General features: G+C 40.2%; 2 protein-coding genes across 14 annotated transcripts in view; one reads left to right on the forward strand and one right to left on the reverse strand.

The window, feature by feature from the left end:
• The window catches only part of KMT2E (lysine methyltransferase 2E (inactive)), a 99,027-nt gene extending 86,698 nt beyond the window's left edge, over positions 1–12,329 (forward strand). For 2 of the 3 annotated variants that reach the window (XM_060157247.1, XM_060157248.1), the window contains 11 exons: positions 105–413; positions 3,865–4,119; positions 4,287–4,431; positions 4,983–5,233; positions 5,626–5,682; positions 5,823–6,386; positions 7,411–7,700; positions 8,594–8,682; positions 8,790–8,915; positions 9,088–9,185; positions 10,067–12,329. In XM_060157247.1, the coding sequence (XP_060013230.1) occupies positions 105–413; positions 3,865–4,119; positions 4,287–4,431; positions 4,983–5,233; positions 5,626–5,682; positions 5,823–6,386; positions 7,411–7,700; positions 8,594–8,682; positions 8,790–8,915; positions 9,088–9,185; positions 10,067–11,566 (3,684 nt within the window). In that variant the 3' untranslated portion in view covers positions 11,567–12,329. The remainder of the gene's footprint in view (positions 1–104; positions 414–3,864; positions 4,120–4,286; positions 4,432–4,982; positions 5,234–5,625; positions 5,683–5,822; positions 6,387–7,410; positions 7,701–8,593; positions 8,683–8,789; positions 8,916–9,087; positions 9,186–10,066) is intronic. The other variant, XM_060157249.1, reaches the window with a different exon arrangement.
• SRPK2 (SRSF protein kinase 2) overlaps positions 11,157–19,541 on the reverse strand; it is a 231,184-nt gene continuing 222,799 nt past the window's right edge. For 9 of the 11 annotated variants that reach the window (XM_060157251.1, XM_060157250.1, XM_060157252.1 and 6 more), the window contains one exon: positions 14,679–16,322. In XM_060157251.1, the coding sequence (XP_060013234.1) occupies positions 16,138–16,322 (185 nt within the window). In that variant the 3' untranslated portion in view covers positions 14,679–16,137. Of the gene's footprint in view, positions 13,796–14,678; positions 16,323–19,541 lie in introns of those variants that run through there. The other 2 variants (XR_009542048.1, XM_060157259.1) reach the window with 2 other exon arrangements.

The raw sequence follows: 19,541 nt of genomic DNA on the forward strand, positions 1-19,541 counted from the left end.
AGACATTTGGGGCAGTTAGCTTCTGAAGCAGATTGATGCCATTAGATTTCAACTACTGAGTTATATAAACAACGTATTAAAAGTTCCATACTCTTTTGAATTAGGAACAAGCAAAAGAAGAAACTGCTAGCAAGCCAACTCCTGCCAAAGTAAATAGAACTAAACAGAGAAAAAGTTTTTCTCGGAGTAGGACTCACATCGGACAGCAGCGTCGGAGACACAGAACTGTCAGCATGTGTTCAGATATCCAACCGTCTTCTCCTGATATAGAAGTTACTTCACAACAAAATGATACTGAAAATACTGTACTTGCAGTAGAACCAGAAAGTGAAACTGCACTAGCAGAAATAATTACTGAAACTGAAGTTCCAGCACTTAATAAATGTCCAACAAAGTATCCCAAAACAAAAAAGGTATGTGATTCTTAATGAATGTAAGAACTGTTTTTTAACAAATGTCTTATGATGTTAAATATATTCATGTTTTAGGAATTCAGTCTATAACATCTCATAAGGAAGAGTGATAGAGTCGTGGTTTTTATACTAGCAAAGTTTTAAACTAAGAATGAGAATTGCAAAACTGTAAAATCAGTTAATAGAAATGTTTGCATCATTAAAATATCCAGTATATCAAGGCTTCCTTGTAGTATTGCAATTCTGATTTCTAATGATTTAATTTTGCCTACTTTATGTACTAAACTACACTTCTCAGAAACAACTAGTTTGAGATGAGTTATCCTTTCTTTATAGTTTTTATAAATTTCATGGTAAAGGTAGATTACAAGAATTAAGTGTGAAGAAATTGTTGATTTCCATAGAATGTAGTAGGATGTGAAAATTTATAAGGAAGGGTAGTTTCATTTTAATTTTATTGGAGTGTAGTTGATTTACAATGTTGTGTTAGTTTCAGGTATACAGCAAAGTGATTCAGTTATACACATGCATACATGCATTCTTTTTTAGATTGTTTTCTCATATAGCTTATCACAGAATATTGAGTTCCCTGTGCTATACAGTAGTAGGTCCTTGTTGGTTATCTTATTATCTATAGTAGTGTGTATGTGTTCATCCCAAGCTTCTGATTTATCCCCCCCACCCCGTTTCCCCTTAAGTCTGATTCTGTTTTGTAAATAAGTTCATTTGTTTCTTTTTTAAAAAAAATTAGATTCCACGAGTGCTATCATGATATTTGTCTTTCTCTGACTTACTTCACTTAGTATGATCATCTCTAGGTCCTGCTGCAGTGAACTTTGGGGTGCATGTATCCTTTCAGATTACGGTTTTCTCCGGATGTATGCCCAGGAGTGGGATTACCAGATCATATGGTAGCTCTATTTTTAGTTTTTTAAGGAACCTCCATACTGTCTGTACCAATTTACATTCCCACCAACAGTGTGGGAGGGTTTCAGGAAGGGTAGTTTTAGGTCAATTTATTAATAAAAATCTGTCAAAAACTACTGTCAGATTTAATGAAGCAATTGTGGTAAACAATCACTGAGATAAACCAACCTGAGCTTTACAGGAAGGCCAGAAATACAGAACACCCTTATGAAGCTTTGTTTTTCTCCCATTCTGAGTACAGCAGATTGGAGCAGATACCAAAGTGCAACCCTTAGGCTCTCTGGGCAGTGGGGTAGATCATAAATGGATCCTTCTCACGCCCTTCTACAACAAAATACTTTGAAACCCACTTTATCTGGTCTTTGTTCTTACCAAATTCAGTATCGTTTGTAGGTACTGTGAAACCATGAGAAGTATACTTCGTAAATATCTAGGAGGAACCTGGAAGTATACTTCAGTGGCGAGTCAAAGGATTAGACAGAGACGATCTAAACACCGCTCTGATTTGAAGTCTGTGCTCACCTTTGCACCCTGGATCCTGAACAAGCAAGCCAGCACTTGATTTTGACAATGAGCAGTTACTTTTGCCCACTTTGGGAGGACAAAAAGTAGCTGCAGATTTTCTCCATAATTTGGATTATTAGTGAGAAAGAAAAAAGATTCATGTTTGAAAGAAAAGCTACTTTTGGGAATTCCCTGGTGGTCAGTGGTTAAGACTCTGCACTCTCACTGCTGAGGGCCCAGTGGGTTCAATCCCTGGTCTGGGAACCAACATTCCACAAGCTGCACAGTGCAGGAAAACAAAACAAAAGGCTGCTTTCTTGACTGCAAATATGACACAGTCCCTGCCCTTTAATTATTAAATGACTAAACTACTGTGGCACTATAGATTTAATTCCCTGGTCTTGAGATATAGGTTCCTGTATCCTGATTCTCTCTAAAAAAAAAAAAAAGCCTTTTTCCCACAGGTTTTGCGTGTGATATATACTGCTATTTTAAACAACATTACTGTTTGACAGAGTACCAAATTATTGTGATTTCCTATAATGTAAAGGCTGCCTTCAGTTTCACACATGGCACTTATTCTGTGCCAGATACTCTATGAAGAGCTTTGGCTATTTAACTCTTGTAATCCTTACAATAACCCTATTTGTAGAGCTAGTTTCTCTCATGACCCTTCTTTTATAGATCTGGATTGAGATGTAGAAAAGTTATGTAACTTGCTTGAGGTAACGGTAAGTGGCAAAGCCGGGATTCACACCGGGGCACTCTGTTGCAGACTCCCAAGTGCTTTAGCCCCACTGTTGCTTGTCCTAGAAAGGAAGTTTACATACATTGAAAAAAGGAAGGAAAGAAAAGATGCCAAAATGCTTATAGTGATTATCTCTAGAAGACAGGATGTGGGTAGACTGTTTTTTTAATGTATGTATTTCTGTATGTGTATTGTGAGAATGTATGTGTAAATACATATACACTAGTTTTTCTACATATTCTACAAATTACATTTATAATAAAAATTAAAGGAGTATAATTTGATAACTAGATAGAAAAGAGGTAAGTGCCCACACAGCAAGGAAAATGTGCTTGAGCTGAGAAATGTAATCCTTATTTCCATGCCCATTACATCTGAACTTTACTAAATAACTAGTTCTTAAAAAAAGAAAAAGTTGAGTAATCATTATACTTTAGGATCAGGTGTATTCATACAGCCAGTAAAGAGTGAACTATGTACACTGTAGATGCAAAAAAATAAACAGAACTAAGAAAGGGATTATGTGAATTTTCAAAGCATGGGAACTTAGAGATTTCAACCCCCTTAAATCATTAGTGATTGTCAATGCCGACAGCTTTAAAAATATATATATATTTTATATATATATATATATTATATATATATATATATATATATATATATATATATGCACTGGCCTCATCTGGAGATTCTGATGAGCAGCCAGAGTAGAAAACCACTGCCTAGGGCTTCCCTGGTGGCGCAGTGGTCGCGAGTCCGCCTGCCGATGCACAGGACACGGGTTTGTGCCCCGGTCTGGGAAGATCCCACCATGCCGCGGAGCGGCTGAGCCCGTGAGCCATGGCCGCTGAGCCAGCACGTCCCGCAACGGGAAAGGCCGCAGCAGTGAGAGGCCCGCGTACCGCAAAAAAACAAACAACAAAAAAAACACTGGCTAAAGTCTGACAAACTAAACATTTTACACATAATATAGAAGCAGTTTAGTGTTTGTGTTTTTAAGATAGTACTGAGGTCTCCTAGATTTTTACTATTTTATAAAAATATCATGTGTTTTGTTCCTACAAAGTATAATTGTGTAAAAAATTTTAGTAATAAGTGTAGATAACCAAGGAAATGCAGAATGACTTATATTGACTTTTTAGACATCATATATGAAGGATTTAAATTAATCTCTCATTTTAGATATGTCAGTTACAAATTTGGTATTAGAATATTCTATAGGAGAATCTGTATAATTACATATATAGTGATCCAGATTTTCCTTCTCTCTAGCACTTGGTCAGTGAATGGTTAAGTGAGAAGAATGAGAAGACGGGAAAACCTTCAGACACCCTTTCAGAAAAGCCTCTGCGCATAACTACAGATCCTGAAGTGTTAGCTACACAGCTCAATTCTTTACCGGGTCTCACTTATAGTCCGCATGTATACTCTACTCCTAAGCACTACATTAGATTCACTTCACCATTCCTTTCAGAAAAAAGGAGAAGAAAAGAACCTCCTGAAAACATTTCTGGCTCATGCAAGAAGGTAAACTTTTCTTTGGATATGAAACTCTAGTATGAGCCAAAAGCCATTCTCATTCCTTACTCTACCAGTCCTGGTAGTGAGATGCTTTTGGAATTGGCTGTATATTTATAGGATATGTAAACAGCTACAAACTGATTTCTCTTCATTTATTGTTCTATGTATTTCAGCGGTGGTTGAAACAAGCTCTGGAAGAAGAAAACTCAGCAATTTTACACAGATTTAATTCACCCTGTCAAGAAAGATCCAGAAGTCCTACAGTCAATGGTGAAAATAGAAGTCCACTACTATTAAATGATAGCTGTTCTCTTCCAGGTAGAATTTCTTTTCAGTGTTGTTCTAGTGTGGAGAATGTGGCAGGATATATATAGCATATATATATTCTAATTATTATGTACCTTTCAAAAGAAGCGCATTGTTACATATATTTTGTCTTTTCTGTCCTCCAAAGTTTTAGACGAAGGTAGACATGAAAACCTTAATTTGCAAGTACCATGTACAATATGTTGGGGCTTATGGTTGAATTTTGGGCCTAGTTGGCCAGCTGTTTTTCAACAAGATTCAAAAGGACTCTTAGAAATCAGTTAAATTAACAGCTGTACTTGTTAAGATTTCTTAGAGCCCCCCAGGCCTGTTAGCCTTCTGGCAAGATAATATGCTTGCTAACAGTGAAAATGACTAAGTTGGGGGGCGGGGTGGGGGTGGGGGAGAGATTGCTTCCTGTTATCTTTAAAAACTGTGAAATTTAGTTTCGGGGTGACAATCATCATAATTACGATTGCTGATGTTTTTTGATCTTTCCCAGAATATATTACAGATTATAGCAAATAGCAGCAGTATAATTTCTTAACTTATTTCACCAACAGATTTAACTACACCACTAAAAAAACGAAGACTCTATCAGTTACTAGATTCTGCTTACTCAGAAACCTCCACACCTACTCCTTCACCATATGCTACCCCAACTCACACGGATATTACTCCTACGGATCCATCATTTGCCACTCCTCCACGGGCAAAGTCAGACGACGAAGCTTGTAGAAATGGTTATAAGCCCATTTATTCACCAGTTACCCCAGTAACTCCTGGCACACCGGGAAATACCATGCACTTTGAGGTGAGAAAAAACAGAAACAAAAACCCATGGGGATGGGGCTTCTTTAATAGCTATTTTTTTCTCCCTTTAATAATTAGTGTACTGAGAGCAGGGAAAAAAAGTTCTTAAGAATCTAAGAGCGAAAACTTGGAACATGCATTTGTGAATTTAAACTTTATTTTTTTATTAAAATGCACATAACTTCCATTTCATCTGATTGATATACAAAAAGTCAGACTAAATGACTATGTGTATCAAAGTGACATTAGAGCAAAATATAAGGGGAATGGAAATAAAAAAGTCTAAAACCAAAGTCTGTGTAGTAGTTTCTCATTTTAAGTTCTCATTTCTATAAATATCATGGGTTTGTTAACATATTTTAATTTTCAATTATGATTATTTCTTTTATGTAGAATATTTCTTCCCCAGAAAGTTCTCCAGAAATTAAGAGACGCACTTATAGTCAAGAGGTAAGGAGATACTAAAAAAGGTTTTTTAAATCGGTGACTTTTCCCTAGTATCATTATAAATTGTTGGTAGATTTAATGTAACTAGCTTCCAAATGTGGTTATTTGTGTAATTTTTTTTTTTTTTTTAATTCTGTAAACAGGGCTTTGACAGATCTTCAACCATGTTAACATTGGGGCCTTTTAGAAATTCTAATTTAACTGAACTTGGTCTGCAAGAAATAAAGACTATTGGTTATACCAGCCCTAGGAGTAGGACTGAAGTCAGTAGGCAGTGCCCTGGAGAAAAGGAATCTGTGTCAGACCTTCAACTGGGACTCGATACAGTCGAGCAAGCTGCCTTACATAAAACCATGGAAACACCTGCACATGATAGGACTGAGTCTAACAGCCAACTGGAATCTGCTCACTCTGGACGGGGCCCAATATATTCTTCCTGGGTAAAGAGTCCTGACAGAACAGGAGTTAACTTCTCAGTAAACTCCAACTTGAGGGACCTGACACCCTCACATCAGTTGGAGGTTGGAGGAGGCTTCCGAATAAGTGAGTCAAAGTGCCTGATGCAGGATGATACTAGAGGCATGTTTATGGAAACACCTGTGTTTTGTACTTCAGAAGATGGGCTTGTATCTGGTTTTGGACGGACTATTAATGACAATTTGATCGACGGAAGTTGCACACCCCAGAATCCACCACAAAAGAAAAAGGTTACAAATTTAACGATTTATAGTCCTTTTAATAGTGTTTTTTTCATACTACTTCTGAGGGTAATTAGTAGTTATAATATGTACTGTGTAAGGCATTCATACTTTATTCATATTGAATTATTGACACGTACATTTTTAAACCTTTTGTAAATGCTCAGTGAATTAGATTATGTTTGCAGAGAGCTAGTGATGATGGAAAATTCCTATAAGGAGCATGGTTTCAGAGATCGAAACCTCAAGGTGATTTATTTCACTGAAAGAGTAACTTTTTAAAGATAACCACTTCCCAACCAAATAAACAGAATTGAGTAATATTTGTGTTCTTATTACCCTTATTTTACATAGAACAGGCAGCCGATATAGAAGAAATGCCTCTTTCCTCATCCTTAATACCTACAGTATTTAGGCCATGGATATAAAAGTATTTATTATATAAATAATAAGTTCCCTGATTTACCACCATTATTTGGTTGGCAGACATACCGAGACAATTAGAATGCCTTATTTCAGATCAGTGGGAGAAACTACAGCACGTATTTTATTTGTTAACAGGCTTATTGCTTTGCAAGTCGAAAGAATTTTAGTGATGTGTGCTTTTAATTTTTATAACAGAGTCCAGTTGGCAACTTTGTGGGAAGCAATATAGTATAGTGGAAAGAGCACGGGCTTTCAAGTAAGACCTAGGTTCGAATCCCGGCTCCAACACTCACCAGCTGTGTGACCTTGAGTGAGTGAGTTACTCAATTTCCTCATCTGTAAAATGGGGATGATAATATACCTATTTCATAGGGTTGTTGTGAGGATTAAATGAGATAATGTATGTAAATCATCTAAATACAATGCCTGGCATATAGTAGGCATTTGATAATTGTTAATTATTATTGTTTGTTCAGAATCAAATTATTTTATATAATTTTCTTAATGTAAATATAGTAATTCTCTTTAGAAAAAAAAAGAATAGATTGACACTGACATATAAAAACAAGGATAAAAGATTTGCTTTTCCTTATCTTTCTTGCTTAAGGTTTCTCTATTAGAATACCGGAAAAGACAACGTGAAGCTAGGAAAAGTGGCTCTAAGGCAGAACACTTTCCACTGGTTAATGTATCACCTCACACAAGTGGAAACTTGAGCAGCAACAATGCTGATGGGTGTGCCAACGGGAATGAAAATGGGGAGCAGATAGAAAGCACTGCTAGCCTACCTTTACCAACACCAGCTACAGTTTATAATGCTACTTTGGAAGAAACCAGCAATAACTGTCCTGTTAAGGAAGCTTCTGCCAGTGAAAAGAATGAACCAGAAGTCCAATGGTAAGCTGCCTGTTGGGAAAAAAAAAAAACCTAACTAACTGGTAACTTTAGAACTACAAGTAATATACCTTATAATGACAGTAGTCTTTGTTATTTTATCATCCAGTCACATAGCTGATTCTGTACGGAGCTTATATATTTGTAAAGATTGGTAGTGTGCTGTTCTGAAAAACAACAAAGTTTTTGTTAATCAGCTGCCTTCCTGTTTGTTGTTCTCCTAAAGCAGAGGAGGTTTGTGATCATAATTTTGACAGATCCTTTTTGCTGATAAGAGTTTTAAGCCAGTTAAGTATTTCCCTGCATCATTAAAGGTCCATTATAGCTACTCCTTGATAATTTTCACACAAATATTCCTCCCCAAAGAACCTTTATCCTAGTCAACATCTGGCAGTTTCTTTGTCACCCTTACCAGTTGCCTTGAGAGTACAGCCATGTTTAGTGTTTCTTCGATAGGAATAGAAGAAGCTGGATACAGAAGGGTCCTGCAAAGGGCAGGAGGCCACATTCACTTTGCTCCATGGTCCTCTTACCTCTGAGCTTCCTGCTAGCCTTATAATCCAGACCCAAGGTAATTTGTCAGGGGTATATGTGGTCCCTTTGGTAACCTGAAGTGACGTTCTGAATGTTGTTTTGCTACCCCCTTCAACAACCCCCTCCTTTTCACCAAGAAATTGCTTAAGACAAAGGAATGGCGTCTGCTTGAGTTCTTCAAATAAATGAGGATAAAAGTCTCAGTTTTGGGGGGTGTTGTGGGCTGGGGTGGGGAGCTGTTTTCAAAGCTTTTCCCCAACGAGCAAAAGCCTTTATCTGAAAGGCTATGTTGGCCATCAGGGGACACAAACTGATCTAGCTGGCAGCAGCTTCTGAACTGATGTTATGACTTGATTTTAAAGGACCGCCTCAACTTCAGTGGAGCAAGTGCGAGAGAGGAGTTATCAGAGAGCTTTACTACTCAGTGATCACCGAAAAGATAAAGATAGTGGTAAGTGAGCTTGTTGCTTTGCCGAAAAGTGGAGTCAGCTAATCACTCTGCACCCCCGTTCTGTGCTTCTAATGTTCTCTTTGGGTCTGCTTCTGCTTCATCTCTAGGGGGAGAGTCACCATGTGTCCCATGTTCACCGATTCATGTTCCGTCTTCACCTTCATCTCATTCAAATCACATTCCCCAGTTGCAACCCAAGGGCCCAGTCCCTTCTTTCAGTGAACTTATGGAAGGTCAGTAAGCAGATGACCTATCATGGTGGTGGTTTTAAATACCTTTTCAGAAAGGAGAGAGAGAGCCTTTATAAGACGTTGGTTTGAATAGTAGAATGTACGTCCGAGTGTTAGTAAAAAGCAGTATTTATCGTGCAGTTTTACATTTTCTGTGGTTCCTTACGCTTTACAGATCCTGATCCTGAAAATCCAGAACCCACGACTACAAGTGAATGTGCGTCCCCAGATCCTTCCCAAAATACTTGTAAAAGCCCTTCAAAAATGAGCAAGGTAATAACATTGACCTTTGAACGTGGCCCTTCAGAAAAGTGGATGGTAATGTGCACATGGAGGTTTTTCTGCTGTACCAAGGATCAGTTTCTGATTTCTGGACACTTCTCCTGTTCAAGTTCCCATGTGCTGAACGTACTTCAGCAGCTTACACTTGCTCCAAGAGTTCCTTCCACCCCTTCCTTATCCTAGTGTCTAGGAAATTCATAGTCTTTTCATAAAATACTTGACCGGCCAGCCAGTTAATTCTCTAAAAACAAACGGTCAGGTGACATTAATTTAAAAGAAATGCTGCCTCTGTCCTGGATCATCAAGACATGATAATCCAGTGGGGCAATATCTTTGGAAACGTAACGATGAGGAAATCTGAGATTGACTTTTTCTTTCTGCTTAAAGAACATCATTATATATTCAAATAGTCTTATCCTTGGATTACCTGAACTTGAACAATGGAAAAGGTATTACAAGTGAAAACAGTTGGGGGGAGCAGGTTTATCTACCCAAGCAAATTTATCCTTAGGTGGAGTATAGAAATTTCAATTATGGAATTGAAACTTGCCTGCAGTGTTTAAGTGTGGTTCTTTCAGAATAGGAGTCAAAGACAGGTTTCACTGCTCAGGGGAAAAAAGGCAGATTAATTTCCTTAACTTGTCTTCAATAAAATTTCAGGGAATTCAGTTGAAGCTTATTATCAGAACTTGCTCAACTACTTAAAACAACTGGCGTTTTAACATCTCAAGCCTCTGTAGTTGTCCTCCTCTCAGACCTCTTATTCCCTGCCCCCGTTCCAATTAATATTTAGCTAACATTAAATACCAGTAATAACAAACCTCAGTGTACATAGAATATTTCTAAAGTTTATATAAATTCTCTTCTCACAGCCTGGTTCACCGGGACCTGTAATACCTGCCCAGCCACATGGGAAAATACTCACAAAACCAGATTCCCACTGGGAGGGAGCAGTTACTGTGTCAGAAGCTGAGAACGGTGTCCACCTGAAAACAGAACTCCATCAAAAACAGCTGTCAAGTAACACCCAAGCACTTTCGAAGAATCATCCTCCACAGCCACTTGTTCGCAGTTCATCTGAGCAACTTGCACAGAAGCTGCCTTCCGCGCCCGTGAAGTTGCACTGTCCTCCATCACCTCACGTAGAAAATCCTCCAAAGTCGTCGACGCCCCACACGCCTGTACAACACGGTTATCTTTCACCAAAGCCTCCTTCACAGCAGTTAGGCTCTCCCTACAGGCCTCACCACTCACAGTCACCTCAAGTTGGAACACCTCAGCGAGAGCCTCAAAGAAATTTTTACCCAGCAGCACAGAACCTTCAAGCCAGTACGCAGCAGGCCCCTTCTGGAGCGCTGTTCACGCAGACGCCCTCAGGACAGCCCCCGGCAGCGCTCAGTCAGCAGTTTACCCAGTCGAGCCTGGGCGGCGCGGCCCCACCACCCCCGCCCCCCCCGCCCCCCCCCTCGTCGTCTTACTATCAAAACCAGCAGCCCTCCGCAAACTTTCAGAGCTATAATCAGCTGAAAGGCAGTCTTTCCCAACAAACTGTGTTTACATCAGGACCAAATCAAGCTCTTCCCGGCACCACGGGCCAGCAAGCCGTTCCGGGACATCACGTGACTCCAGGGCACTTTCTGCCTTCGCAGACCCCTCCCGTTCACCACCAGACCTCCGCCGCCGTAGTCCCACCCCCGCCTCCCCCTCCTCCCGCTCCAGGACCACACCTCGCCCAGCCACAGCCACACTCCGTAGCACACGGCGTGGGGCCTGTCCACGCTGTCGCCCCTGGGTCCCACGTTCACTCTCAAACGACTGGACACCGTCTGCCACCCCCACCTCCCCCTCCCGCTCCGCATCACCATCCACCGCCCCACCCCTCCACGGGACTCCCAGGTCTGCAAGCACAACACCAGCACGTGGTGAGCTCCGCCCCTCCACCACCCCCTCCTCCGCCGCCTTCCGGTGTTCTGGCTTCCGGACATCATACCCCATCGGCTCCAGCCTTACACCACCCACCTCATCAAGGACCTCCACTTTTTCCTTCAAGTGCTCATCCAGCTGTACCACCGTACCCCTCACAAGCTACTACACATCACACCACTCTGGGACCGGGACCCCAACACCAGCCTTCTGGAACAGGGCCACATTGTCCTTTACCAGTCGCAGGTCCTCATCTCCAGCCCCAAGGACCAAACAGTATTCCCACACCTACCGCTTCAGGGTTCTGTCCTCATCCTGGCTCTGTGGCCCTGCCACATGGGGTTCAAGGACCTCAGCAGGCATCTCCAGTGCCTGGACAGATTCCAATTCACAGAGCACAGGTGCCACCAACATTTCAGAACAATTACCATGGTTCAGGGTGGCATTAAAATAGACTCCAAAAACTTTTTAAAATGTTCTGTAAGATAAACTGTACATTTCATATGTACCTGTTAAGGTACTTTTTAAAGCTTGTACATGAAACTTTGTATAAAAAAACAAAACAAAAAAACACCAGTGCTCTCTCATTGTATTTTTCCCATTTTTGCTTTTTAAAAAAATCCCTTAAAAAATGTGCTGTTAAGCCAGTGTAGGTATCTTTTATTTTGTAAGTGAACATTCCAGCTGTTTTTCTGGCAGTAGATTTGATGCTACATGATCTTTAAATTTTATTGTTGGAATTAAATTCATTTAGTGAATGTTTTCTATATTATTATGTTATACATATGCATTAAATACACGGCTAAGTAATGGCAGTACGAGGATTTTCTTTCTATCAATCAGCAGTTCTGTGAGTGCATCTTATGTATAAAAAAAATGCAATACAGATTTTTAGTTTGGTGTGAAGATGGCTCATTTTGTTTTATCGGTTATTTGCAAGCAAAATGTAATATAATGTACAGATGATTTTTAATGTCTCCTGAAAAACTGTAAATACTGCATTTCTTTTGCGTATATAATCGCTTACAGCTTTTCTCATTTGACATATAGCACTGTACATATGACATGTCTTTGCAAAACTGTGTGATCTTTGTGAAAGTAGTACAGTATATGGCCTTTAATTCCTCTATTTTAAATATACTGTCACATTGAAGCACTGGTTGGGCATTTTAATTCATGTTAATAAACCACAATTATGTCAGTTTTACCAAATTGTCCTGTACCACTTCTGAGATTGGGGTCTGTTTATGCAAGTGTTTTTACAGAAGTTACCTTTTCCAGATAGAGTTTGTAAGGAGCCTTCCATTTTCTTTCGCAACTACTACCTCAGCTGGACGGGACTGCAGCAAGATCAGGAGGCGGTAAAGGCTTGTTCCTGGGAGGTTCCTACGTGTTATTGTTTTGCAGGAGCAGGAGCCATGAGAAACTACCGTGCTACGCAAATGCTGCACACGTTTGCTTATATCTGACATCGTACAAGATGAGTCCATTCCATTGAAGCGTCCCGTGATTCAACTACAGACTAATTTACAGCTGTTTGAAAGTACGGAATATTTTACCTAAAAACACAGGAATATCTAATTTGTACATGTTAGAACATGACTGAGATGTCCTACTGATGAACCAAAATTAGTTGAAAACCTTAACATTTACTGTCTAGCTATAGTATTTTAAAGAGTAGCAGGAAATTTTACAAATTTGTTTTGGGTGTACAAAACTACAGGAAAAAGGCATTCTTAGCTCTCTCAAGTGAAATGAAAGTGCCCTCTCAAGTGAACATTTTATTGCTGAAATACAAAATACTAGTTATTATTTTGGAATAATAAATTCTTATTGTCTTCTACCTCTCAGGAGGATTAAGTATAAACCAATAGCAGTGACAGTATTTGTCAACATAGTTCACCATCCAATTACTTGACATAATTTGACACAGTATACAAATTCTGTGTATTGGAGAAAAAAGTAAACAGACTAAAAATGACTAAGATTGGCAGTAGTATGTCATGTTTTTACACTTTTAATTTCCATTTCCTTTTGAAAACAGCTACATTAACACAGCTGTGTTTAGGGCTCAATCCTAATCAAGTTTTAGAACTTAGGTCAACTTTGCCATCCTTGATTATCAAACAAGATTCTACTTATGGTATTTGCTAAAGAAATACCTGTCCACGAAGAAGTGGCTTTACATCATCCAGTCATCCACTCCCCCCCACCCCCCCCACCGATAGTTTCAAACAGAAGACAAAGTTAACTAGCATAGTGAACTATGAATATTCACACCTCTTTAAAAGGACTGTCCTAAAGATTTTAATTCCTCATAGTTTTAGATTTGCCTACTATACAAATAATGTATACGGAAGCTTTTCTGTAAACTGCATTAATTTCTTAAAAAAAATTAATGGGAGAAAACTGGAATTTAAGAAGTAATTTCACCGGCAGATACAAACTGAAGTTCTCTACCCCAGCTGTTAACTAGCTACGGACAATCCAAGTACAGGAAGAAGCAAGTTAGTAAATCAGTTTTCACCTAGAAAGCTAATGCTTTTTTGAAGCTCCTATTATATCCACTTTTCCTCTGCCTTGGGGCAGTTCTAATTTCCAGACAGCCAGCTTCTGAATCTGCTATCATCACATATGTGATCCACTGCTTGTCATTTTCCATGATGACTTCACATGGACTAGAGAAAGGAAAAGATAGGACATTCAACTGAAATCACGGAGCTGGCTATAGTGTTCTGCATAAACCAGTGGTTCTCGTTTAGCTTATATGCATTCATCATCATCAAGCCACCAAGAATCTGCTAAAAACCATACCATACCTAACACAAATGTATATTCCTTCTAGAACAATTGTTTTTATATTTATAAACTAGTTAGGCTATTTTATCCTAAATTAGAGATCCTTACAAAGTTCGTAATTATCTGGATTATTTTCTAACATGAGCCCAAACTGTATTAGACAAATTTCATTCAAGTGTGCCATAACCCTGATAAAAATTCTTATGGACTTAGGGAAGACATACGTGAACTCCGTGGTTCTCGTGAGAATGGTTCCTGTGCAAATTGTGGATGGCATCACTGGTCTACAGCCACTATCTTTCACGGAACCTACAAGGTCACCTACAGCCTCAGAAGAAAAACTTAGCATGCACATTTCATAAATGAATGGTATCTTCCACCTCACAGCGATATGATCTAATGCTAACTCCTAAGAGGATTACGTGTCTTGTTCCCTCACAGTGAATACTGTTAAAAAAGAAGAAAACTGACAATGCGCAAACAAAATGTAACTAGTATGTTTTTGATGAAACGTGAATGAAAAAGGTTCACAGAAATTCTAGGTAATGGATCTATACTACAGCATCTTTTCTAGATCCATATCCTACCCTTACAAAACAATGAATGTTTTCCTCGTATTAAGCCTTAATGCATGTTCTACAACTACCTTTCCTGCTACAGGAATGCTGATACTTCCTTTCGTTCTGGTTACACTGCATTGAAAGGATAGCAAATGTTTATTGATTCTATCGCTTCAAATATAGGCCAATGACCAAGGCAATGTCTGGAAAAGAAACCCAAAACACTTTAATTTTTAAGACAACTGCAAGCACCTCAAACAACGGATTATTGTTACAACACTTGTTAACTTTTCACAATCTAGTTATTGCAAAGGCATATGGATAAATGTTAATGGACAAAGTCAAGAAAAACGAGGCACCTTGAGGAATGTAAAACAAAAAAAATTCAATCCATTGATTTCTAAAAGAGGCTAAATGTACCTCTATATATTACATTCTAAAATTGTATTGCCTACTATGGTCTGTGTTCTGGATTCTACAGTTTTAAGGAAATGCATAAACAAAATTGTGTGCAATCTGCAAAGGGAAAAAATCATTTTCTCAACTTCAACGCATGGAAAGACAATGAAAAAGCTAGTAAAATGTGTTGTAGCCACACACGAAACTGTCCCTGGAATGAATGCAATCCCTGTTACCTCTGAGATGTTAGTATTCTGCCCACTGCACTGCAAATTGTACATATCATACCTTGGTTCTAGACAAACACGAGCAAGCTTTTCCAAAAAACTATATTTTTTCACTCCACACACTGAACATGTTTCTCTTGTCCAATTTAATCTATGTAGAGTTTAACTTACAGGGCTTGGAGGAGGCAACACCACATGGTACCAGGCTACCACATTTTTAAAGGGAAATTGCTCTTTTTCCTTAAAAGTACCTTTAATTTAAAATATGCAAAAATATGAATGGGAGTGCTAAACTATAATACGTAGTTTAGAATGAGAAGCATGTCTTTTCTTTGTATAAAGTGCCATATAGGGAATGATATAACCCAGAGCCAGTTGTTTAAAATCCAATGCAAAAGGACTGTCACGGAATGAAAAGTTTGCACAATTCCTCGGAGCAGTTAAAGTCCATTACATGCAACTTAGGCTACAAAGCACTCAAGACTGGGTAGCTTTTCTGAAATTTGAGTCCCCATCCCATATTTAATGGAAATTAACATTTACAGGGTGCATTTACATACACTATAATACAGGAATGATGTCCCTTTGCCAGAAGATCAAATTGTACATTTCCTTGCTATTTCTTGGTTCCAACTTGATAATTTCTTAAGATTGTAAATTATATAGTACTCAGCTAAAATACTTCTTCATAAATAGTTACAAAACCTGCCAAAACACAAGGAGGAAAGTATTCTTCGTTCAAAAAAAATTGACATTTGAATGTCACACAACACAAGAAACAATGCTTAGAGACATGTTATTGTTTCCAGAAGTAAAGTGGGTCAGTAACTACTAAGCTGAAGACAAAAGACTGCCCTTCCCCAGGATCACAGTGCACAAAAAAGCAAAATGTCAAACGACAGTACCTCAAAGCAAAATAAAAGGTCTGAGGATGAAGCCAGCTCACTTGTAATCCTGTTAAGAACGAGAGTCCCCCTTTAGGGCCAATGCACTGGGCAGCATGTGCCAGCTCAGAATGCGCGTGGGCAGAATCTGCTAAGAATTCAACCACGGGTGCCGAAGGCATTCGCCCGCTGAGGCTCGTTTTTCTGGAACCATTTCTAACATTGGGATCAGGAAATCTGTAAACTGTGCAGCATCTTCATGGGGCCAACCATACTTTTCCACAAGTACATCAAAGAGGCTCCAGGGCTTCAGCTTGGTGATGTGCCGCAGCTCTCCTACAGGGAAAAACAGGCATGTCAAGAAAGCTCCAACTGTGCATTTCCCATTGTTGGTCCAGCCGGGTTCTTTACAATGAAGCAGATACCTACCTGCTCAACACTACATGACAACAGAGGCCAGCTTTCCCACAGACGAAAATGTCACATTTCAAGTAAGCTTGGTGAATATAAACAAGGGTTCATTTAAAAAGGAAGAATTCATTTGTATCAGCTCCAAGTTTCCTTAAATAAGCAGAGCACGCTGAGGACGCCCAGAATATTTTCATTTGCAGAGACTGACCGAGGCACTCTCCCCAACTTGGGATTCTTCGCAATTTGTTTAGGAAAAGCTTTAAGATACATGCCATTTAAACTCCTCGGACCATTTTTTCTGCAGCTTACCATTTTCCTCTGGAAGAGCGCTATTCAAGAGAACCTGACAGTAGTGACAGTAGAGGTGTACTTCATCGGTATAGGTGCTGTCCAGTATGGTTGCTGCCAGCTCAATGTGGCTACTGAGCGCTCAGAACGGGGTGAGCGCAACTAAGGAACAGAAGTTTAAGTTTAAATATAGCCACAAATAGCTCGTGGCGACTGTACTGGACAGCACAGCCCTAGAGCCAGCCCACATCAAATAGCATTCATCTCCACACATCTGTTGTAAAATCTAAGCTATCAGGACATCAATTTATAAAGCCTGAAGTTATACTTTTCAAAATGTGCTAACTGCAGTATGAAAAGTGGGGGTTATGAGCAGCCCTGACAGAGTGACTGACAAGCTCATAAACGGTCCACGAACTATAACAGCCTTGTTCCCAATAGGAAAAACAGTTACTTTTAAAGTCAAACTGCCAAAAGGACAGGAGGATGGTCAGGGAGAACGACTCGTCTCCTCTGTCTGTTCACAGGAGCCGCGCACCGAGAGGCCTCCTCCATCTGCCCCGCGGCTCCCCTCGTCCTGGGGCCCAAGCCGCCGACAACGGACACCCTCACACAGAGGCCAGTTCCTCTCTCCGCTGGCACCTGCTGTAACCTCACCAACGAGGGGGTTTGTACAGGCGGCGCACTGACAGGGTCAGTCCAGGGCTCACAAAGGTCTTCTCAGGAGGCCAGGTCTGCTCCACCCAGCTATTCAACCCAGTGTAGATACACACCCCTCCTGCTTCTTTAGTCATAAAGAAGATAAAAGGGTATCACAGACAATTACGAAAACAAAGGAAAAAACGACTGGTAATCCACCCCACGATGACTTCTCCTTTGGGCCTACACTCTTCCAACCTGGGTTCTTATGAACTGGTCTGTCTACAGAGTAGTCATGACGATGTGCACACAATTCTGAATACAGAAATCACTAGAAGGTATTTCTCGTGAAAGGGACCGGGTGTTAAGTAAGTTCCTGGCTCCCGGGTAAAGACGGGGGACAGAGTTAAGTGTGGAGGCTGCAGGCCAGGTCTATTGTCCCGAGGCAGGTGGACCCGCCACCTTAGAGGAGGCAGTGTTCCCTCTGCCAGCAGGAAACACAGTCCCCGTGAGAACGAGCGGGAGCGACCACTGACCGTTCACCCCTGTAACCCAGAAATCCCCGCCGTAGGGACCCCACCTAAGGAGATAAACCCTGGCACCCACCCACCCGCCGTGCCCCCAAACTATGCTCACTGCAAAATCACATACACTCACAAAATTACAAGTGCTCAGTCATCGGAGAACGGTGGTCAAAAACACAGCCAGCCACGGTACACCCACTTGACGAGGAGTAGGTAACAGCACTCAGTAACGTGTGGGAAAGTGTATGGTAACGTGCTTAGTAGTAACGTTAGTCAAAACTGTGTTCCACATACAATCCCAGGAGTAACTTTCAAAGTGCCCATAAAGATGGAAAGCAGGTGCTCTGAGACACCAGCTTTGTTTAAAAGTTGTTTCTTAAAAAAAAAAAAAAAAAAAGTTGTTTCTTTCTCGTTCTGCATTGTCTCTAGTGAAGCTCTATTGATTTTATAGTAACCGCTCATCTCACCAGGGTGACGTTAGAGCAAACTAAGAGAGCACACACGCAACATGGTGAAACCAGCTCCGTGGGTGGAGAATGTTATTCTGACCTGGAATAAACGCTCGCCAGGTTTGCAAATGAGAGCAACTGCCGAGCTCGGTCTGCTCAGACCCGCTCAGAACATCCTGAGGATGCAGTTCTCAGATATACTAAACTCCGTACATAGGCAACAGAGTACAAACCTTCCATGAAAAGACAGACGCTTTACCATGACAGGTGCCTTAAAATCTACGTAATAACAGTGATGAAAAGAATACAAAGGCTGGAAAGCTATACCGAACTAGCCGCCCCGATAAACTGATAAAAGCGATTCCAAAGGAAATCCTAAAACATCTGACGCACTTTTGACCAGGTAATCCCACACAGAAAACTGTACGTGAAAAGATACTGTCTGTAATAGGAAAATATGCAGTATGCAGAACAGTCCTAAATACCAAGATACTGAATACATAATAATACTGCAATATAACAGAATAGTGCACTGTCTTTAAAAAGAACCAATACGTGGATCATGGAGATAGGTGGAAAAACTCTATAATGCCAAGAAAGACGAAATAAACTCGCCTCGGCCCTATGATCATATGCACAACTTCTCATGTTCAATTCCATGATAAGAAGAAACGCTGTCTTATAAAAGTTGATAAAGGTTATTTAAAAACAAACCCTAAGCTCCCAAACTTGTGCGTCTATTGCTAGAAACGCCAAGAACAGGTTCCTCTGACGACTAAGGGCTTCAAGTCCATTTACCAACTCCAGACTGGCCCATAACACACAAGAAACACAGCCACCTCCACTCCCACCACGTATAAAACAAAAATAAAATAACCAGATGGCACAACGTTTTAAAAACAATTTTTTCCTACTTGTCCTATTGTACAAGTAGCTTTTACCTTGACATTTTTTTCCCTTAGGAAAATATACCAAGATGTGTTTTGTTGAAACAAATTGTGCCAATAACGAACCACTTGGTTGTGACAGTCTTTACTTTTTAAACCGTTTCCAGCTTTTCTTTCCTAAAGAATACTGAGTAATACTTAACCTTCCCTCGGCGTCAGCTCTCACCCACACGCAGGCCACCCAGACACCAGCAAGGCCAGATGGACAGCTGCCTCTCAGGCTTCCTGACCCACTCCGGTGGGGAGGGGGCAGAATCACCCTGAAGGATCAGGAAAGGCTGACAGGGAGGGGCCCTG

This window comes from Lagenorhynchus albirostris, chromosome 8, assembly GCF_949774975.1.
Source record: "Lagenorhynchus albirostris chromosome 8, mLagAlb1.1, whole genome shotgun sequence".
In the NCBI taxonomy this organism is placed as follows: domain Eukaryota; kingdom Metazoa; phylum Chordata; class Mammalia; order Artiodactyla; family Delphinidae; genus Lagenorhynchus; species Lagenorhynchus albirostris.